At 39.4% G+C, this 21,073-nt stretch overlaps 1 protein-coding gene across 3 annotated transcripts; it reads right to left on the bottom strand.

The window, feature by feature from the left end:
* Positions 1 to 652: 652 nt before the first annotated feature.
* Positions 653 to 13,185, bottom strand: LOC140309809 (excitatory amino acid transporter 1-like). Of its 3 annotated transcripts, none has more exons than XM_072387818.1 (10): positions 12,975 to 13,185; positions 12,170 to 12,510; positions 11,293 to 11,430; positions 5,515 to 5,719; positions 5,237 to 5,279; positions 4,006 to 4,274; positions 3,695 to 3,928; positions 3,163 to 3,357; positions 2,760 to 2,894; positions 653 to 2,183 (listed from the first exon to the last, which is right to left on the bottom strand). In XM_072387818.1, exons 2-10 carry the CDS (start codon positions 12,351 to 12,353, stop codon positions 1,976 to 1,978), a joined length of 1,611 nt encoding a protein of 536 aa, XP_072243919.1. In that variant the 5' UTR covers positions 12,354 to 12,510; positions 12,975 to 13,185; the 3' UTR covers positions 653 to 1,975. The 3 variants fall into 3 exon arrangements, with proteins under 3 accessions (XP_072243919.1, XP_072243920.1, XP_072243921.1); XM_072387819.1 differs by having other exon boundaries at positions 12,170 to 12,507; XM_072387820.1 differs by lacking the exons at positions 12,170 to 12,510; positions 12,975 to 13,185 and adding an exon at positions 11,677 to 11,959.
* Between the last annotated feature and the right edge of the window lie 7,888 nt (positions 13,186 to 21,073).

Raw genomic sequence — 21,073 nt, 5'->3', positions numbered from 1 at the left:
TGGAGAAAAATTATACCTCCAACCAAATATGTTACCTCAAGCAAGTCGTATCTTCCACCTGAGCTCCCTTAGCCGTCACATTCATTTCCTCTTGGAAGCTGCATAGTTTCCAGAAAGCTCCAGAATGTCTACAAACAGGTACGTTCATTGTAGAAGAGTTTTTAAAGAATAAATCTACTCATTAACACATACCAATCAAACAGTGTTTTTTATCATCTTTATTTTAATGCAAGACAAAAACTACCTTATTCAGTCATGTGCATTCACATTGAACGAATCAAATCAAGGGAGGCACCAACAACTGTAAACAGAGAAACTCTTCCATGTCCACCAGAATGAAAAGGAAAAACAGCTGGTTCGTTAAATCAAACAGTTTTTGCATTTGCAGGAGAAACTAAAATGACAGTTTGGTAGTTTTGCCATTACATTTGGTAAGAGCGTGGTTATGTCACCTTTGATTATACAAAGCTCAGGAAACCATTTCCAAAACCATGTCAATCTATAATTGATATACACATTTATCTACATTTGTCTGTACAAGTACATCATATTCAGAAAAAAATATTTTATACAAAACAGCAGCTAAGCAGTATTTGCTCTTTGTGTTGAATTAGTTTTATACAAAACAGCGAGCTAATCAAATATCTCTGAATCACTGAAATTAAATCTACTAATTTTTAACACATATTCAATCAAAAGAATGCTCTAGGTTAGTTGTTTTTTTTTTTAGAGGAAGCTGATTTTAGATGATAAAAACCAGAACGTAGTTAGTAAAAATAAGAATTAAATAATCATTCTGCTGTATTTAACCTATTCTGACTTGATGCAATACACGCATGCCTTCATCTCACAAGCCCGATGCCACGAGTACATCCAGTCAGAATTTGGAAAGTCAGCAATTTTCTATTAAAGCTGGAGGTTTAGCCTCTTAAAATATTATTGTTTAATGTTTATCGTTTCTTTGGTGGCTGAGAGAGAAGGTTTTAATAGACAATTTACCAGAAAATCCCTCATTGTTTTGGAAGTGTTCATTTTTTTTATTAGAATGAAACCTTAAATCTAAATGGGCTCATGTACCAAATGATTTCTGATGACATTCAGTTGTTTCAACCAAAGTGTTTTGTAGTTCAATGCCCATATCAGAGGACAGATCTCTTGCTTGTGTTAGAGAAGAATTTGGCTTCTATTTTTGGTTATGATTCAATGGCTTAAAATTTGATTCAATCACTTTATCTATTTAACTATTTTGGTCACACAGCTGAGGAAATTTGCATGAAACAACATGGCTGAGGGATTTTTGGTGAAAAAAGAAATGATAAGACAAAGTTGGCGGATACATGAGAAAGCACTTATTGCTTTGGTCAGTTAGGGGACAAAATATCAGAACATAGGTTTGAAATAACCCTTTTCCCCAAAAAGAATATGGTAAACCAGTCGATGTGCATGACGTCTGACACATTTCGCCAGTCTCCAGATTTATACTACAAATGCACCTACATTTTTCACCAGTGAAATACCACAAAGGCAATAACTTCAAATCTAGAAACCTCTGCACCTATGAGCTATATTCTTCCGTGTTGTTAATATTTACAGCAATACTGGCCTCTAGTGGGTGAAATTAGTCATCACAATTCTGAGAGAAGTTGAATACAGAATGCAGGCCCTCACCACTGTGCTCTGTAATTTAGTACTCATAGTAAACAGCTGCCACATCGTGGCAATGATGTATTCCAAGGAGCATCAAATCACAAACCCGTGGAAAAGCAATGCAATCATTAGCCATTTCCAATCTGGAGATTGTAAGGAAAACCCCACACAGTAATGAAATATGTTCTAGGTGTAGATTTAATTCAATTTAAATTTCCAGTTCTGTGGAATGGAGATTAAACAATAAAGCACTTAAATGAGAATTTTTTTCAGTTCAGTGCTTCAATTTTCCAAAGAATGTATTCAGCCATGAGCAACAATGTCATCCCTACATCTTGGTCTCACTGTTAGTGGGCCTCTCATTCTCATACTCGTTCTCCTGGGAGATGAGACGGTACGGCTTTTTGTCTGCCTCCTCCACCACCGAGTTGCCCATCTCCAGGTCCCTCTTTTTGAGCTCATGGCGAGACAGGTGTTCAACTATACCTGCACCGATGGAGTCTCCCAGCACATTGGTGGTGGTGCGCAATCTGTCCCTGAGGGAAGGCAGAGAAGAGGTGAGGACAGGAGTCAGAGCGTGGAAGGAGAAGAAAAACAAGATAAACCAATGACAGAACAAGAAAAACAGATAAAAGACTACACTCAGCTAAACAGTTATACTGAATACACTGCACATTTATTCCATATGGACTGTGTGTAATAAAATGGATTTATAAAATGGAGGCACGAGTTTTTGACTCTAGAGTATACAAAGCAGTAATTTGCATTGCAGTTGGCTGCTGACTGAATAAAAAACAGATGGATTGAGGGACATGGAATGTGAAAGGAGTATCTCTGGAAGTGGTCCTGTAATCCACCCATGACTGTGCTGTATATGAAAAAAAAATCTATTGGGTCAAACTTAACTGAATTTGTATCACAATAGACATTATTTCCTCGTGACATAAGCCTCTTTATTACATCTTGAAATCGAAGCATTTATCATCAGTACATGTTATTGCAACTTGATGAGTGTAAGTGAAGTTATTTTGGGAAAAAACGTGACTTGATTCAGTTTCGCATAGATTTTACTATATAAAGGTTTTCTGAAGCTCCACATCACTGATACTTACAGGAACCAGTCAACAGCAATGATCAGTGAGATGTCATCTGTGGGCAGGCCCACAGACGTTAGCACTATCACCATGGTGACCAGACCTGCCTGAGGTATTCCAGCTGCTCCAATGCTGGCTGCTGTGGCTGTTATACTGAGAAGAAACGGTTGAAATGATCAGAAAATGAATCACAATACTGTGTTTTTTTAAGGCTAATGTAATAAAAACATTTCTGTTTTTACGATTCAACTTTCTGAGCGGGCAAGCTTCAGACACTCAAATCTAAGAAAAGGTTCATTTCATCTGCACAAAAAGATGTTAAGTGAGTAGTGTGATGATACAAATGACTGCATGAAAAACATATTTTACAGATTATTTAAACAGCCAAAGTACAAATGCAAGTGCAGCTTATATGACATACCTGATGGTGAGAATCTGCCCGAAACTAAGGTTAAAATCATTGACCTGAGCTATAAAGATGGCTGCCAGGGCTTCGTAGAGTGCTGTGCCATCCATGTTAATGGTGGCACCGACTGGTAGCACGAAACGGGTCACACGTTTGTCAATCTTGTTGTTTTCTTCCAAGCATTTAAAAGTAATCGGCAATGTGGCAGAACTGAGAGCGGACAGAGGAAGCAGGAGAGTAACAGAAAGAGATGTTTAGGTTGTCAGTAAGAGGTAACACTCCTCATTTGCTGTCAATCTTTTAGAAATATCTTACACCTTTAACTACAAGCTAAGGATCATCTAAATATGCATATGTATCAGAAAAGTTTTTTTTTTTTTAAATCTGCAATATGTTAGGTGTGATGACACTGATCTGTAAGTACATTGTGTTTGAAACAAGCAAAAAATATGTCTCTCAAGCACAAGTAAAATGCACATTTGTTCCCCTGATGATCACATATAGACTTTCTCGTCTATCTGAGTCAAAGTTCATTCCAATCACATACCTAGAAGAGGTTCCCAGGGCGGTGATGAGTGCCTGCAGCAGCCCAGCAATGAACACAAAGGGGTTCTTCCTGGTGATGACGAAGTAGAGTGTCGGCAGGACAACGGTGGCGTGAATCAACAGGCCACTTATGACCGTCACCGTATACATCCCCAGCTGACCACCCATAGCTGTAATGTCGTCCATCTCCACAATCTTACCAGCAATCAGGAACAAGATACCAATGGGGGCGTACCTGAGGATAGATGGGGTTTTACAAATTTGCAATTGAATCATTTAACTCCTCTGACAGATAACAGTCCCGACACTTACCACATTATTATGGCAACCAGCCTCATGATGGCTTCATTGAGGCAGTCAAAGAAGTCTTTTAAGGGCTGTCCCTGTTCCCGCATGCTCCCAATAATCAGACCAAAGCAAATGGAGAACACCACCAGGCCAAGTGCATTAATTCCATTCACTGCTCCTGGCACTGGGATCATCTCCTCTTGGGTTATCTGCTTGCTACCATTCAGTGTGACTATTGTGTCATTCACCATCACTGTCACATGGACAACTCTCTTGGCATACTTCGTCTTGAACTACAGTTTAAAGACAGAGAAATAAGTTTAGTAATTATTCCGGGTTCAATAGCATTTGATTAAAATGTCTATTCAAGAATAAGGTCTGACATTTAGGACTGTTATAGCAGGTAGCTTGAAAATATGTATTATATATAATAATTTAATTTGAAATTTAAGTGAAGGGGATGCTTTTGTTTGTGCTTTCCTTACATTATATTTACCATCTGGTACCTAAAATTTCCAAATCCCTGTCGAGTGCCCCCATCTGCATTTCAATGTGTTGAAATGAGAAAGTGGAAATGACACTGAGGAAAGGGCTTGGGCAGCTAAAAGTGTCAGATGCACAAAAGAGAGTTCCATGTCAGAGCACACGTTTTTTGGTAAGAGATTATTATTGTAAAACTCCTTTTTGCATTCTTTGGTTGCTATGAGGTTTTTTTTTTTTACTTGTGAAGCTAACAACATTCTCCATGCCAAGTTTATTTTCCTGTGGGTTTGATCAACAGGGCTATGCTAGTATCTTTGGGCGATATTGATGGAGCTAATATTACTTTGTCCTCTTCAGGATAGCATGTGCCTGCGGGCAAGACGTTGTTTGCTGCCATGATGTCAAGCTTTCAAGTAAACTTGGAATCTGTGGTGAGATTTCATAGTAGGTTGTAAATTCAGAAATGTTTTTTGGTTTTTTTCAAATTCAAAAACTAGTTGAAAAATATTTAATATTTGAGTTAACTGATCAAACATTGGATATTAGTTGTCTTTATAGACTAAAATTAGATACATTTCCCCAAAAAAATTTCCACAGGCATAATCATGGTAATATGAGCATTCAAAAGACGGAAAAAAAAACAAAACAGAAGGCTTTTAACAATGTTAACTGAGCTCTCGGGTACAGATGATGACAGAGAAATTGAGACCATCAAGTAACATAGTGCTAAATGTCACAGGTCAATAAAAAGAGGATATCGTGGGAAACTTACTTGTTTGGTGCAAGCTTCCACAATGTTAGGAGGAAACATGTTTCTGGAAAACACAACAAGAGTAAAAATCCTTTATATTTGAGTGATTACACCAACACTTCTAGGGAGCCTCTTTGGAGCACTTTATAAGTTCAAAAGATGCAGAACCTTAAGGTGAGGGTGCTCCCTTTTTGAACTCCTCCGTCTGAGTGAACAGTTTCAAAGAAGGGAATAAAGGTAGGGTGGAATATTGAATCTTTATAGGCATTATTTTTGGGTTCACAAACATTTGCAGGTACCTGATAAGGTCCAGAAAGGCATCAGCAGCATTGACCTGCTCTATCTCCTGCTGGTTGGTGAACTCAGCCTTTGATCCCTTCCCAGGGTGGATAACGAGCACCATGACAATACCAATGAACACAGCAATGACAGTTGTGGTGGTGTAGTAGACCACTGCCCTCATACCCATTTTACCAGAGGCACGGCTGTCCAGAGCGGCTATACCTGAAAATGCCCAATCACATAAATGCACAAACATAATTACTGTCGGTTTGCCAAATTAGTATCTATTCAAAAGCACCTGCTCTCTGACACATGCAAACAAGCATGGACAGGTTTTCTTTCTTGAGAATTCATGTAGAGGGAGCAGCAAGTTTACATCATGTTCATCATGTACAGTAGGTTAGTCCCGTTACTGTGATTATTTTCTTGTCAGTGGACACCTCCCTCACAGCTTACCCTCTGTCACTTCATGATTATACATTTGTTTTACATTGTCACATAATTATCTGTCTGTGTCGTGCTCTGACGTTCCTTGACAAAATGACCATGTAGCATCACGAAAACGGAGATGTTATGTTTCAAATAAAGTGTCGGACTAAAGGCTACAGAAATACACTGTTCTGTTTCTAAATATATGGAAAAAACATCCCCACCATCTAATCAAATGACCTAATTTCTATTGATGTGTTGTTATTTTCGCACCCACTGTGCTTACAGTTAGCCTGGGAAAAGGTGATGTAATTATGGGTGGAATACACCCATTTGGATTATCTGAATCACTATCTGTGACAACAAAAAGCGGCAAGAAACACAATCTGACTCTAGCCTTTACAGCTGGAAAAACGGCCCCCATTGTACAGCACACAAGGGGAATTGCTATAATCTGTTTTCATACAATACATTAATACACAGCTGAAGGGAGAAACAACCAGACATGTTCTTCTGGAAGCGCAGTTTTGTGCTACATGAGTTAAAAAATTAGAGTCGGTATCAGTCAGAGCACATTCTTTGCTTTTGTTTTTAGAAAGATCCTGTATGTCCCCGAGTGTGACATTAGCTTGTTATGAACACAGTGTTGAGAGATTTCAGTTACAGATTAACAGTCCAACGTTAGCTCAATATTTCTGCCACAAAGAAAATTATACAAGAGACATATCTGTTTTCAGTGTGAGCTGAGCAGAAAAAAATACCAAGGAAAATACAACAGAGTAACACTTTGTGCAGAAAAATGTGTTTCACAAAGATTCAGAACAAACTGCAGATGTTGTTGTTGAGTGTGTGTGTGTGGGTGTGTGTGTGTGTGTGTGTGTGTGTGGCTATTTGATTCACAGATACTTTGAACCTTTGGGAGTGTGGGTTGTTTGGTATTAGGATTTTGGTGAGACTGAAGTTCAGGGTAGGTTCGAGGTTAAGACAGGGTTCAGCTCGTTGTTAATTGTGAGGTTGAGTTAAGGGGTTGCAGGTTGAATTATGTCAATGAGCATCCACACAAAGAGCACAAATGTCTGTGGGTGTGAATGTTTCCTCTGCCCCAGCTTGGCCAGCTCTGTTTCTCTTGTCTCAACATGCCGAGGACCTAAGCTTTTTGTCCAGTTCTTTCTGATCCTCTTGCTCCCCTCCTCGTCTCCCCCTCCTACATTCCCGTCTCCCAAATTCTTCACGTCCTCTCTTTGTCACCCCTCCATCACATTCTCTTGTTTCAGGGTGCCCCTATGTACCCCTCCCCTGATCTTCTCCCTCTCCCCAAATCTTGCCCCACTCCTCTCTTTTTATTACATACTGATCTTATTGCTTCAGTTCTCTTTAATTATCCACCCTTTCCCTCCCGTCTACCCCCTCCTTTTCATGTTTTCTTCACATCCCCTGTCTGGCAGCCCTGGGAAAACTTATTGACTTAGTTGGCCCTACACATATACACAATGATCTCCAGCCTGTTGTCCAGGCAACAACTCACACAGCCTCACCAATTCAATCTTTTCAAATGAATGAAAGAACCAAGGTTGAAGGAGCAAAAGTAGAATGACTTTCTTTGTAATTTGGGGGAATGTTCATCAGACAAAAAAGTAGGCCCACTTCAGGGGAGTGGGGGTGAAACACAGGACATAGCTACTGTAAGAGGTCTTTCAATAAGCCATTTAACATTAAGTGATCCTGGACAACAATTGACCAGGTAAGATAGTATCTCTTCAGTCCCTGGAATCTCAACATTTTGAGCCTAATGTATAATCCCAATCAAGTTTGCATGGTATGGAAAAAAATGCAATAATTGCAACATTTACTTTGACTTTCATTTCATGAAAACATGAAAACAGCCTGTTTGTTTCTTTTTGTCTTCAGTCTGGAGCACATGGCATCCATTTCTTCCATGAAGGATCTGGAATACTGATCGCTGTGTCCACAATACACATTTCCACTGTGGCGATGGTCATCTCAGATGCCTCTGAGCCAAGAAAAGTCACTGATGCCTCTGGAGAAATTTAACATAGGGCTTCTTTTTTTACACGCTAAAGATTTAATTGGTATCTGTAATTCTAACAAAGATTTTCACTGCAATCCCTTATTCATGGTGTTGTATTAACTATTGATGAATGACAGTTCTTACCCTTTATGCACTGAAATTCCTCCAGATTCCATGAATCTTTTAATCGCATTAGGCAGTGCAGCGGGAGAACATTTTAATAAAAGTAAATAAGAATTTGATGACAAACTGAACTGCCCATCTTTGCTCCTAAATAACTCTTTGCTGCTTTGCTGCTTTTGTACCTAGTCAAGATTACGATCACCTATTGGCATCACCTGTTTGAAATAAAATGATTGCTACTGTTCTTTCTACCTTTTACAGCCCTGAGTTCTCCCTGTCCCTGTTTTGTTGTGCTGCAAGCCTGAAATGCAAGAATGGATATATATTAACAAATGAAAACTAAAAAAAGAATGAAAAATCTTGTCTATCTACTTTCTTCAATGAAATACAAGTCAAAGTAAACGTGAGAATCAGTGTTTTTGTTCTGTTTTTGTTTTTTCATAATTTTTTCCTAAATATTCCTAACTTTGTTTGACTTGTGGTCGTACTTTGATAATGTCTTTTTGCTGACTTCTTCTGCTGTCCCTGTCCAGAAATGTATTGGCTCTATAACCTGATAACTTATATAGTTATTAGTTTATATCTTCTTTAACTTGTGGACTCTCACAGTCAGATGGCTGAGAACAATTTGTATTCGGTTGCAAATACACATAGAGTGGTAAGACTGACATGTTGAGTAAGTGAGTTTGTGCAAAAGAGAGAAATAAAATCAGAGACAGATTGAAATGCAGCTATTTAGAAGATCAGGGACTTTGCTGTTCTTTGCTTTAATTTCATCAATGAAACACTTGTAAGCCCCTTTCTCATAAACCTTGGTCTTTGGGTCTCCTGCTCGTCCCACCTCTAGCTTTGCTTTCCCCAGTGTTATACCTTAGGGGCCCCTATGTATTCAGCTCAGACTTCCTCTGAGTTCCTCTCTGTACTTACTCAAATGACTTCTCATGGCCCCTCTGGTTTCTGCTCAAACTTTTTGACTCTCAGTACAATCTCACTTGCAGATTGGATCAGCTCAGAGTCAAGTTTTGTTTTTTTTAACGTGGAACTGCCCATTTCAGATAGAAGGACTATTCAGTCTTGGAAGCACGATAGTCATTCTTTTCGCACAGGGGCCACATGTCTGCAGAAACAGACTTTCATCCCTTAGAATTTCTCATCTCAAAGTCCTACACTGAGTCATTCATCCTTTATGAATTCAAAGCTGAAGTTTACTGGTTGTTATTGGTGCATCCAGGTGAGAGTGTGGAGTAAAACGGATAAACATAAAGCTATGGTCTGTCAAACTGCTCATGGTTTCAGCAGAAATATGACAAATTAAAAAGTCACATCTGTGCTGCAGGGAAAGACACATAAAAATGAGTAAACACAATATGCTACAGAAGTAAATCTTGAATCTAACGGGTGACTTTTTCTTGGATTTAATATTTAAAAAAGCTGAAAATCCTTTTAGACTGTGGCATACATGCAAGATGTTATGTCTGTTCTTGTCACACAGACATACAAACTTTTTTACAATAACTTAAGGCCATCAGCCTCATGGCTTATGTCTTATGTCATGACTCATCAGCAACATGCAAAGATTGTATTGCCACATATTTAGTTTGTTATCACTCGTTTCAGAATATAGTGTCATTTTTAGTGAAATAATGTTTATGCCTTATAAAATGAATACAATGATCATAAAGTTAATCAAGATTTCCTCTCAGCTTTGCGGTGAAGACAATGATGATGGACATGATAAAGTCAGTAGTGACACATACTGAAACTGCTACTCAATGAAAAAAACTGTAAATGAAAATAATTAAAAACACTACATTTTGTAGTTATTGGTTTCAAATTTTTTTTCTGGGACTTCTTTAAGATAGTAGGTGATTTGAATGTAGTTGCTTACTTTTCCTAGTTCAGAGGAGATGATAATTTCCCAAAGGCACATACACACATGACTTGGCTATAGAACAGCCTTCTGTTGATTTCCACATGCTGTAGCTGTGGTCACGTGACATGATGTCAGAGGACGCTGCTGATACGCCCCATTGCAGCACAAAGCAGACTATTATCGAACAACCCGTCTCTCTCGTCCTCAGGGGAGACTGGGTTCTTATCCCTGTCAGTCACTGCAGATGCAAGACATTTGATCCTCCCATCCCATGTTTGTCAGCAAGGGTTACATGAAGTAAACCATCTGGCACTTCAGGCTACTGCTGACTAGCGGTTTTGGGCATGTATAAGTAGAGGCCATGATCCATAATAAACTTAGAGGTATGTCATATGTTTTTGTTTTTACGAAACACTGACCCACATTCATGTGAGCTACAAAAGGTACAAACATGAACTGAGACAGAATAAACCCCTCTTCAAAAATTCTGAATAGCGTCATTAAAAAAACACACACAGACAAAAGAACTTGCTCTGCTTTGGTCATGTTGTGTCACGATAAAAGCTAATGCTACAAAGGTCAAGCATGCGACTGAGAGCAGAGCTGCATGTTGAAACTTCTCTCTTGCTCATGAGGTCATCCTAACACCATCCACCACTGGGCCTGAATGCTACAAACAGCTGGCTCACTCCACCAATCATGAGGTACGTGTTGGTCAGTTGGAGCCACAAAACAACAAGCACCTTAGTCACTCCCCAAGTCTAAAAAAGAAAACACAGGCTGCATACCAGACACAGATCCAAAATTGAATACAGGAAGACGACAGAGTGTTGACCAGTACAAAGCTATTTGTGTGGTAAGGTTCAAGTTCTAAGAAGACTGTAGAGCAATGTTGGGCATGCAAACAGGCAGGTGTGTGGGTGAGAGAGAAAACGTGAGCGATATCAAGTGATACAGTAAAGTGCTGTGGTAGTTTACTGTAAGTTCAGAACAAAGCAGGGGAACACATTTTTTCAGATGTCTGAGGTACATTTTAACTACATATAGTTAATGACAAAAATATGTTAACTTGTAATGACGACATAAGATTATATATTTAGCTAAAAGAAAAAAACATGAGACTCGTGCATAGGAGTCAGAGTGCATTTCAGTTTCTTTATCAGTGTCTGAAAATAATACTTGACAAAAATTTGAAGCACAAACTGTTACGTCAAAATCTTCCCCTGTGACCAGAAAGATGTAAATGACTAAATTAAACGAATGTAACTTTTCATACTTTCATACTGACGGTGATCCAATCTTTGATATTGTGATTGCACAAAAGTGTGTCGATGCACATACCTGTGATGAGACTGGAGACCAGTAAAGGCAGCACCAGCATCTGGAGCATTCTCATCAGCAGCTCGCCAGGGAAAGAGAAGAACTTCACTTCACGGTAAGACATTTTGTACGGGCGCAAGGCGAATCCCAGGCTTGTACCTGTAGTGAGGGTCAGATGTGGAAGTGAGCTCTTCATAACTCAGTAGGAGAGCTGGAGCAGCACTACTAAAGGCAACAAGTACAGCATGTAACACAGTATGAGGTACATGTTTGCAATTGTTGGCCTTTTCAATGACTGTCATTCCTACTTGAATTAATTTTAAGACAAATGCTTGTTCAAATGCATATTAAATTCTTTTCTTATGAGTCAGAGATGTCTGCTCTCTCAGTGAATTATTTGCTCACTTGATCACTGTTCTACTTAGAAGTCAAGGTGGCTGACCCTGCAGCCCGAGGAGAGGACTATCCTCAATCTGACAGTCAGTCAAACATTTCTGTCATGGCATAGTGTAATTCTAGCAGGCCTGCAGATGTGCAGGCAGAGGGTGGGCCTGCTTTACTTCCCACTGGGCAGAATTCAGAGGTTTATGACAAGAGGTCGAAGGTCAGCTAGAGGGTCATGTAAAGGTCAATCTGCTAAATTCATCAGAGCTCCCTCTGTTTGCTCATCCGGCACATTTGCTCCTTCTCGTTTCCTTCTTCTGTCCCACTACACAGCTGTTGGTCACACCAGACTCATGTAATATCGCAGTGATGCAGCAAATGTGATGAGGAGGGGAGTAATAATCTCTGGTTTGAAGTCAACAAAAGCACCTATAAAGCTCTAGGAGATACGCTTGACAGATACAAACAAAACAAAACCCAAAAAAATAACATTACCAAATAGAATGTTACTTACCCAGAATGACAGCAGCAATGGTTAGTATAACAAAAGCATTTCTGATAAAGAATCCCTTTACATCATTTTTTGTGATGTTCTTTACTCTCTTCTTGGCAAGCTGAGATCGGGACTGGATCCCAGCCCGGATCTGTTGGAGACCACTCTGGGTCCTCTGTGGGTTCTCCCCTTTGCTTTGAGTCATGCCTGCGACTGGAATCCTCAGAATCTTCTGCTATGCACGTCCAGAAACTTGAATTCCTCTCAACTGAGATGAGCACGCTGTAAAAGTGCCGAGGGTTCTCCTGCTTTTCGCCCCTCTGTCACACCTCTCCTTTGGTTAAAGGATTACAAGTTGCCTGCTTGAGAGAGAGGGACATAATGTAAGTGTTACCATAAGATACTTAATTGCAAAAAAGGTTATTATGAGAGGTTTGCAGCCAGTGTTTCATATCACGTAAAAACATTTTTGTGAGCAGTTCTCATTAAACCCCTTTTAAGATATACAGCAAATTCAAAGTGAATTTAGGTATTGCCCCTTATATATACTTTAATTAAGTAAAACACACATAACACCACCCCACAGATGACGTTTTACATTTCTGTCAAGGAATACTGCATTCTTAGTGAAGAACACTTGTGTTTTACTCATAGCAGAGAAGGATTGCAAACTTCCTCTTACGTTCACAACCACACACGTGTACAGTTTGGTTCGAATTCATTCCCAGAACAAGCCTCACACACATACAAACTCTGCCCCTGGACAAGCGATTGCAAGTAAATGCATTTGCACACATATTGAATAGAAATTAAGTTGTTCTTGTACCTTTATATTTGAGCAGTAACTTCTTTTGAAGAAGTGTCTCACTTTTTCATGGGAAAGTGCAGGCTTAAAGCTCGATCCATGTGAGAGGAGTAGAGTCTCTCCTAGGCTCTGAGCTGATTGGTGTGAACAACCAGCAATGAAGAGACACTGTTGAGAAAGAGAAGATGGGAGGAGAAAGGAGGGAGCAGCAGTGAGGATGTGGGATCGAAACAGCCAGTCAGGGAATGGAGGCGGTGCTGTAGTAGAAGAAAAAATAGAGTTAGTCATTGAGTCACCCAGTGTGGGCTTCTAAGGAAATGAGGCGGGGACTAAAAAGTGAAATAAGGTAGGGGAGGGGGTGCTTTTCAGACAGAGCACAACTTGAGGAATAATGAACTTTCCAAGCAGGAAAAAGAAAAAAAAAAACACCTTGTTTTCTTCTGCCACTCTCAGCCATTCTTTGAAATAGTTTTTCACGCTTGATAAGTTCAGCCAGATTGGAGATTCCTGTGGAGAATGAGTCAACAGAGAAATACAAGTGCCCCATCCATCAAATATATGGAGGAGAAATGATGCATACATTTGATGTTGGCACATCCTCAGCAGATACATTCAGACTGGGTTAACCTCTTTTTGCTGCACTCTAGTACATTGCAGGCGTCCAGCTGCAAAGTCCAGTTGGCTGTATTTTCAGCAAAAAGAAAAAAAAAATGGCAGTTTGTTAATATAAACCGAGAAGGTAAATATTTGCCAGTGCCAGTGATGGAGCTTAACTTTTGCTTATCAAAGCAACAGTTTGTGCACATCGTGACACGTGTTTTTTCTGAGGGTTTTTGGGAAATTGATCTGACAGCTGTGGCACAGCAACAGCTGGCTACACGGTGTGTGTTTCTAAAACATAATGACTGGCTAAACTTCACTCCAGAAATCACAGCCTTAGAAATGAATTACCTGGAACATGTTTTGGCAGTAAAATACAGCAATTTACAGTGTGGCATATGCGAGGACATTTACATTTGCATTGTTTGCGAAAGTCTGTTCGAATGAGTCCAAAAAAAGTTCAGAAAGGCAGACGTGAGGGCACGTTTTATGGCTCAAAGCAGAGGAATCCACGCTTGGCAGAGATGTTGTGAACTATTTCAGCCGTCAGTCCACACACACTCATGCTTCATTTGAGCTGAGAGCGTTTTGGAAATCTTTTCTGTCTGGTTCTGGAAATGAAGGACAACATCAGCAGTGTTTTGAACACATACAGCAGTAGCAACACTTGCGTGGATGTAAGGCAGAGTTCACGGAAATTAGAAAGAATTTTGCCACTACGGTGTATTCTTATGTGGATAGTTTAGATCGACTAGGAAGTGGGGGAAAAAGAGCAAATGTTTCGAAACGTCATTTTACAAGTTACTTTACTCATCAACAGAAAGTAATATCTCCCTAATATCAAGCAGATCCTCCTACTGGTGCCAAAGAAGCTCTGTCTAGTCAGGGTATAGACAAAATGCATCTAAATGTGGCAAATACTGTGGTGGTACCAGTGTTAGCGATAGGTCCTTTGAGTTCTGTGGTTTGTAAGATAAGGTCCTAGATTGGGCACAGATCCCGTTCGACTTGTATTCAATTAAATTAAATTCAGCTCAGTTCAGTTCAATTCATCCATCCATCTATACCCACTTAATCCAATTAGGGTGGCAGGGGGCTGCAGCCTATCCCCGCTGCCATTGGGCGAGAGGCTTGGTACACCCTGGACGGGTCAACAGTCTATGACAGGGTCACATAGAGACAAACAACCATGAACGCTCACACACACTCCTATGGACAATTTAGAATCACCAATTAACCTAACTTGCATGTTTTTGGACAGTTGGAGGAAGATGGAGTACCAATTCAGTTGATTTCAACTCAGTTCTATTTATATTGCTCCAAATCATATCAAATGTCATTTAAAGGCTCTTCAAAGATACAGTCCAATTCAAGTAAAATGTAATCCAATTAAATCAACTGGCTCAATTCACACATTGCCAATTTGTCTTGCTAAGGAAACCAAATGAGCATCAACAAGGCAACAGTGGAGAAGAAAACTCCAGCAGAACCAGAACCAGGAACCAGAAGTCAGCCATCTGCCTCGGCCGATTGAGAGGACTGGAACGAGGGGTGACAAAAGAGGGGTAGAAAAGGGGAGTTTTCAAAAGAGAGACATAAGCTAAAGACAAAAGTAATGTCATGTATACGTGGAGAGTAGAGAGAGCAGAGTTGGGAAAGGTGCTCAGTTCATCACAGTTCACATAATGAAGGGCTGTTTTAGAGTCATCTGAGCCAATATAGGCTTTATCAAAAAGTAAAAGTTAAGCCTAATCTTACAGGTAGAGAGGGTGTCGGCCTCCTGAACCCAGACTAGCAGCTGGGTCCACAAGAGAGGGGCCTGATAAGAAAAGTGTTTTGTCGCCCATTCTACTTTTAGAAAACTCAAGGAACCAGAAAGTGCTCTGTTGGGTAAATGCAACATCTGGGGACTTGGGAGGCCAGGTGAATGCCTCAGACTATCTCTCATGTTCTCTGACCCTTTCTAGCAGTTTTTCTGGACCCCACTGCTGTCCTTCAAGGCGAGACCAGAACTATAGGGGAGTGGCATTGCCATGTTAGGGGCAGATGTTTAGGTAGATGGTACATGTCAAAGTAACATTCATTTGAATAGCAGGATGCAGGTTTTCCAAGCAAAACACTGCATCGTAACAAGATAAGGAGTGTTGTCTCTCCTGTAAGTGGTCATAATGCCATATCTGACTGGTGTATAGTCACAAAATATAAGCTTCGGTCGTTACTTACTTTGACCCATGTCAATGTGTTTACTTCGTATATATCACGTTATGTTAACCACTCTTTTATATGTTTTTTTATAGTTTTAAACTTCACCACAGCTTGCAGGCCAGTGTCACTCTTTAGGACTAGTTCTTCTATTCCCCGTAAGTGCAGCTCATTTCCAGAATAATACTGCAAAAACATAACTTAACATTTTGTGTATGACATCAAATAGGCATGTGGCAGGTCCAAAATTGTGGCTTTTCAATTATTACACATCTGGAAAGATTTAAATTAGTCATCATTCTCACCACTAGGAACCACATGGTATCTGTTACACAGCCATCCCAACTACAGCCATAACAACACAAGGGACTCCTTTGTCCTCAGAAGGCAAAACAATGGGGTTGGTTGAAGAAACCAAACTTCTTAATCAAAGAAAGGGATTTTGCCACACAACATATGCAAACTATAGCAAGATGGAAAGTCTGCAGCTACTTTTTGTGTTAATCACATCAGTGTTGTTGCTATGAACACTGATCACTAATATTTAAGTATGAAAAACTTTCTGTGCTCACTTTAGGAGGACACTTTGACATTTTTTAAATGCTCGTAACTTCTCTTGTTAATAGCAGTTATTAGCCCGAATGAACACAAAAATTTTGTTAAACATTTTTAGCTTAATGCAACAAATGAAAAGAGGGGGAAACATTTGGCCTAGCTCTGCCCAAAACTTACAAGTTCCACAACACTTAAGATGAGCCAGTGGATAAGCTGACTCACCCTCTGAATCTTGACACTTTTATTGTTTCATGTAACCATTTATTTTGGAATCACCCATCATTTCTGTCAGATCGGTGTCTGACATAAAATGTGCAGAATAATCTCATTAAAAGATACGGTAGGTCTTCAAGGAATCATAGTTTCTCCTTCACAACAAACTGTTTCTCTACTCCTCTCAGGAGACAGCAGCACTTCAAACATTTAGAAGTCCTGACTTGGGTGAAGTGATTATTGGTGGAATGTGGAACAAAATGAGTTGATGATGTTAAATCCTGACATGACTGTGTTTATTCATTGCTGACTGTTGTAGGATGCTTTTCTGACCGTGTTACATGTTCTGCTTGGATCACAGAGGGAACATAGGGCAATGACAGATATGCTGGTAGAAATATAAAAGTTTGTGTTTGGCTTGAAAAGATGAAACAGCTATTGTCAACTCCCCTTAATCAAACTATATGAAAATCTGGACAGTAATTTTTTTGAAAAGCTTGTGGTTTGGCAGCTTCAGCCTTGTGGTTTATTATAAAAGACCGAGTGTATAACCAGCACACAAACTTCCCCACTCTCTCACACACACACACAAGCATATTTCTTACACAGACACACACAAGCCATGCCCTAAATCTCAGCACCAGTGGGCCTAAATGTGTGTAACTCTACCTGGCCCAAGTTGTTCTACCAAACCTGTAGTTTCAGATGGGAGTGGTTCACTCCCAGCGGAGTGATGTATCCAGGACAGGTCACAAGATCTGCAGTCTACAGTGGCCCTCTAGGGACACACAGAACTGGGGCCACATTGTTCATTGTCATCATTGTGCGAAAGGGTTTCCCATGGATCAAATGTTACAGACTTCAAACTCAGGGGTCTCAGTGCACTCATAGCTGCTCAATGAGCACGATGGGAGACGAGGCCATTCACACACAGTTTCTCACTGATCTGAATGAGGCCACGCTGGACGCAGTCCCAGCAGCTCATCGTCTGGATGCAGGAGGGAGTGTAGGGATGATGGTGAGGCGTACATGGAGAGGAGGATGCTTGACAGGAGGGAAGGAAGGGGAGAGTTTAACAGCAGCAAAAGAGACAGCGAAAGTCTAGACACTCAGTAACAGTAGAGGTAAACTACCTTTGACAACTACAACTATAGCAACCTTTCCATTCCACGTGACTGAAGGGATGAACCAACAAGCAGTGTTATGATTTACAGCTGTGCAGATATCAAATTAACAATTTGCAGTCAGTGTGAGCCAGCGACATTCTGTGACTATGTTCAGCTGCTCAAACATTAATTGGTAATCTTGAAAAAAAAAAAAAGGATAATTGTGTTATGAGTTTAAGACCACAGACAAATTGCATTCAATCCATTATCTTTAACCACAATTTTACAACATCTTTAAGCTATCTTTCAGCCCTTTGTGAGCAAAAAAAAAAAAAAACGTAATTTACCCTCCAACTAACCCAGTTACATTCTGAAGTTTAGGAATTCAGTTTTGGTCTTCGGCTTGATTAAAAGAAGAAAAAGGGCAAGACATTCCTTGTAAACAAGAAGACAACAATAATTTAGTTAATTTTACAGTCATAATGTCCAAAACCATTTAAACAGAGACACAGAATTTCCCTCAAAATCCACAGCTTCATGTTAACTAGATATAAGAAATAAAATTACAAAATTAAATATAACAATATTGATAATTAGGATTAGGATAACTGAACTTAAAGTGATTTATAGGTAATATCAGTGGTCATGTTGTGAGGATGTGTTAATGAGCAAGAAGGGTTTCAATCAAAGTCAACAAGTAAGAATTTCCCTTATTCATAAGGGTAGAAATTATGAAACTTATTTAGAAACTTTTTTTAGCACTTAATCAGCTCAGTTTCCTAACTGAAAGAAGTCAGTACCCTTGCTGGGTTGATAGGGGTCAGTTTTCAGTATAATTAATTGTCTGAAGGAGTGATGCTTTGGTTGTTGTTTTAAGTTTCTCGAGAGGCCTGTGCCTTGTGGTGCCAAGGGGAGGGACCAGAAACCTGACCAGGTCTTTGTTGAATCTGTGTTTGAGGTTCTCAAAGATTTAAATATGACACCTTTCCTTTAAAAAAAAAAAAAACTGGCCAATGAAGCCCAGCTCTACAAAAGAAAAATAAGATGATAACATAAACAAGAGAATGCAAGGCAAGGCAGGTTTATTTGTAGAGCACAATTCGTGAACAAGGCAATTCAAAGGGCTTTACAGCTACATAAAATCACAAGAAGGCAAATAAAATCATTCCATAAAACGTAAGAAATAATCATTAATTGATTAAATTAAAAGCGAAGAGTGCAGATAAAATACTTTCAGTTGTCATATGCACAGCTAAATAGAGCTGTTTTCAGCTTGGATTTAAACATTGTCAGAGTTGAGGCTTGTCTCACATCTTCTGGAAGACTGTTCCAGATTTTAGGAGCATAAAACTGTAACGCAGCCTCACCTTCTTTAGTCCTGAGGTTCTCAGAAGGGTTGGTCGGAGAACACAACAGCATTAAGGACAAATAACTACATCTTACAATATCCAAGCTTAGTTTCAGTGGGTCTAAATTGCCTCTGACATTAATAAGTGGAACATTATCATTAACATCATTATTGAATTTAGGCATGGCTTGTATTGGTATACAACTGTATTATTCACCTTAGTAACTTTCTTCAGCAGCAAATAGACATTCTACAATTTTGACAATATGCCAATAAAAATATATCAACTAAATGTTTTATTTCAACATGAAGGTGCTACTACGTGTTCATTTACTTATTAATCTATCAATCAATTTATTTTTAAAACTCAATTGTCTTTTCTTCATAAGCTTTGCAATACTGAAAAAGTTTAAGGACAAACTCACTACCCCCATCTGGTGGTGGCATCTGCAAAAAAAGATGGGCAGTCTTATGCAAAGACATGTTTTTAAATGGGCAGTTTTGTTTCTGTTTACTCCAAGGACCAGAATTACTGCAATTATACAATAGCAAGAGATTTGAACGACTTTTATGCCTTCAAATTATTGAGGCCAAATAATGTTAAAAATCACTCAGTTCACATCTATCTTGGGTTCTCTATCACATGTGGGTAGAGTGTATCTAAAAAGTCCAATGAAAAGAACGCGATCTCTATGCATAGTTCAATAAAAGAGGGATGGAATCTCATACAAGCAGGTTTATCATTGAGAACACACAGAACATAAGGACATACATTGTAGACTTGAATGGCCATACTCCTGCTTTCTCTAATCCGAGGGGGCTGGATGAAGAGAGATTGCAGGCTGACAGATGGCCTCATTAAGCACCTGTCAGTGGGTTTTATCTGTACAGTAACTGTATGGATCGGGTCAATCAGCCTTGCAATGCAGATAGATGACAGAAGCAAATCAGCAGAGAAAGAGAAAGGACTAATATGTCGTAGATATCAAAGCCAAAGGGACAGTATTTTGTATCCCAATATTTTGTGATAAAATATTTGGGTTTACTTTGGTGTGGATGTGAATTCCAAACAGCTTGATGGATCAAATGGAGTTATTGGACAGTCTTTTAGAGGACTGGCCGGAATCTCTGGACATTTTCGGGTCAGTTTGGATGGATGTACTGGGTGTATCCAGGGCAGTGGAAGACTGGACTGTTTGTCTTAATCTTGTAGAGCAACTATGCCTGGATCTGCTGGGTCACCTGGACTTTTTGCTGGAGCACCGCGCAGTGTGCCTCAACATACTGGGCCCGCTGTATACTGACGACTCATACATGTGGCTGCTCCTCCATTCCTGAAATGGACTTAAGGTGTTTTTCTTCCTTTCTTTCTGTTTTGCCGCTTTGGTCAACTTTGCAGGCTGACAAGGAGGTACAATTTCCACATTGTAACTTTTGGTACGATTTGGCAAATTCAAATTCATTGATGGATTTCTTTAAGGACTTGGCTAAGATGACTTGATTGTACAATTCATTGAATTTCAGTATTGAATCATTTCTTTTCATAATGAACCAAACTGTTGAACGTATTATGAATTAATTGTATTGTAAGCTGATAATGTTAAACACATACTGGAAGTTGTTTCTGCAAGTGTAAGCAACAATAATGCATTTGATATTCACATGATCAGTTGATGCAAAGCAATTTATATTGAACAAAAACTGTACACAATCAATTGTGAAAAGTGTCTGGGAGCACGGTCTTATTTCCCAGGAATAAGTGTGTGTATAACATGGCTAAAATGCATGCCCTGTTGTGTGTGAATTGCTTATAACTGCACCAAAATTGTACGACTGTTTTGTGTCATGTTTCACTGAAAAAAAAATTAAACCATTCAAATGGTTAGAGGCTCCACTGTATAACTATACCTGAGCTTAATTTCTATCTTGATCATTCCACACCAAGATTGTGCTGTTTGATAAGCGCAAAATGTTCTGTTCAGTAAACTAAAACATTTTCTTTTTAAGTTTGAGATAAAAGATGCTTTTTATGTCCAACATGACCTTAAATGCTATTTAGTTACAGGAAGAAAATGTGTCATCAAGAGAAGTCAGAG

This window comes from Leuresthes tenuis, unplaced genomic scaffold (assembly GCF_036924035.1).
Source record: "Leuresthes tenuis unplaced genomic scaffold, fLeuTen1.0.hap1 SCAF_6, whole genome shotgun sequence".
Classification (NCBI taxonomy): Eukaryota; Metazoa; Chordata; class Actinopteri; order Atheriniformes; family Atherinopsidae; genus Leuresthes; species Leuresthes tenuis.
This window is presented reverse-complemented; position numbering and strand designations above follow the sequence as displayed.

Excerpts from the sequence above, each read along its gene's own strand:
- LOC140309809 (XM_072387818.1), bottom strand. The coding sequence starts at position 12,353 with ATGACTCAAAGCAAAGGGGAGAACCCACAGAGGACCCAGAGTGGTCTC. Across the intron at positions 5,280-5,514 it reads GCCTTTCTGGACCTTATCAG|AAACATGTTTCCTCCTAACA; the intron begins GTACCTGCAAAT and ends TGTGTTTTCCAG. Across the intron at positions 4,275-5,236 it reads TGGAAGCTTGCACCAAACAA|TTCAAGACGAAGTATGCCAA; the intron begins GTAAGTTTCCCA and ends TTTAAACTGTAG.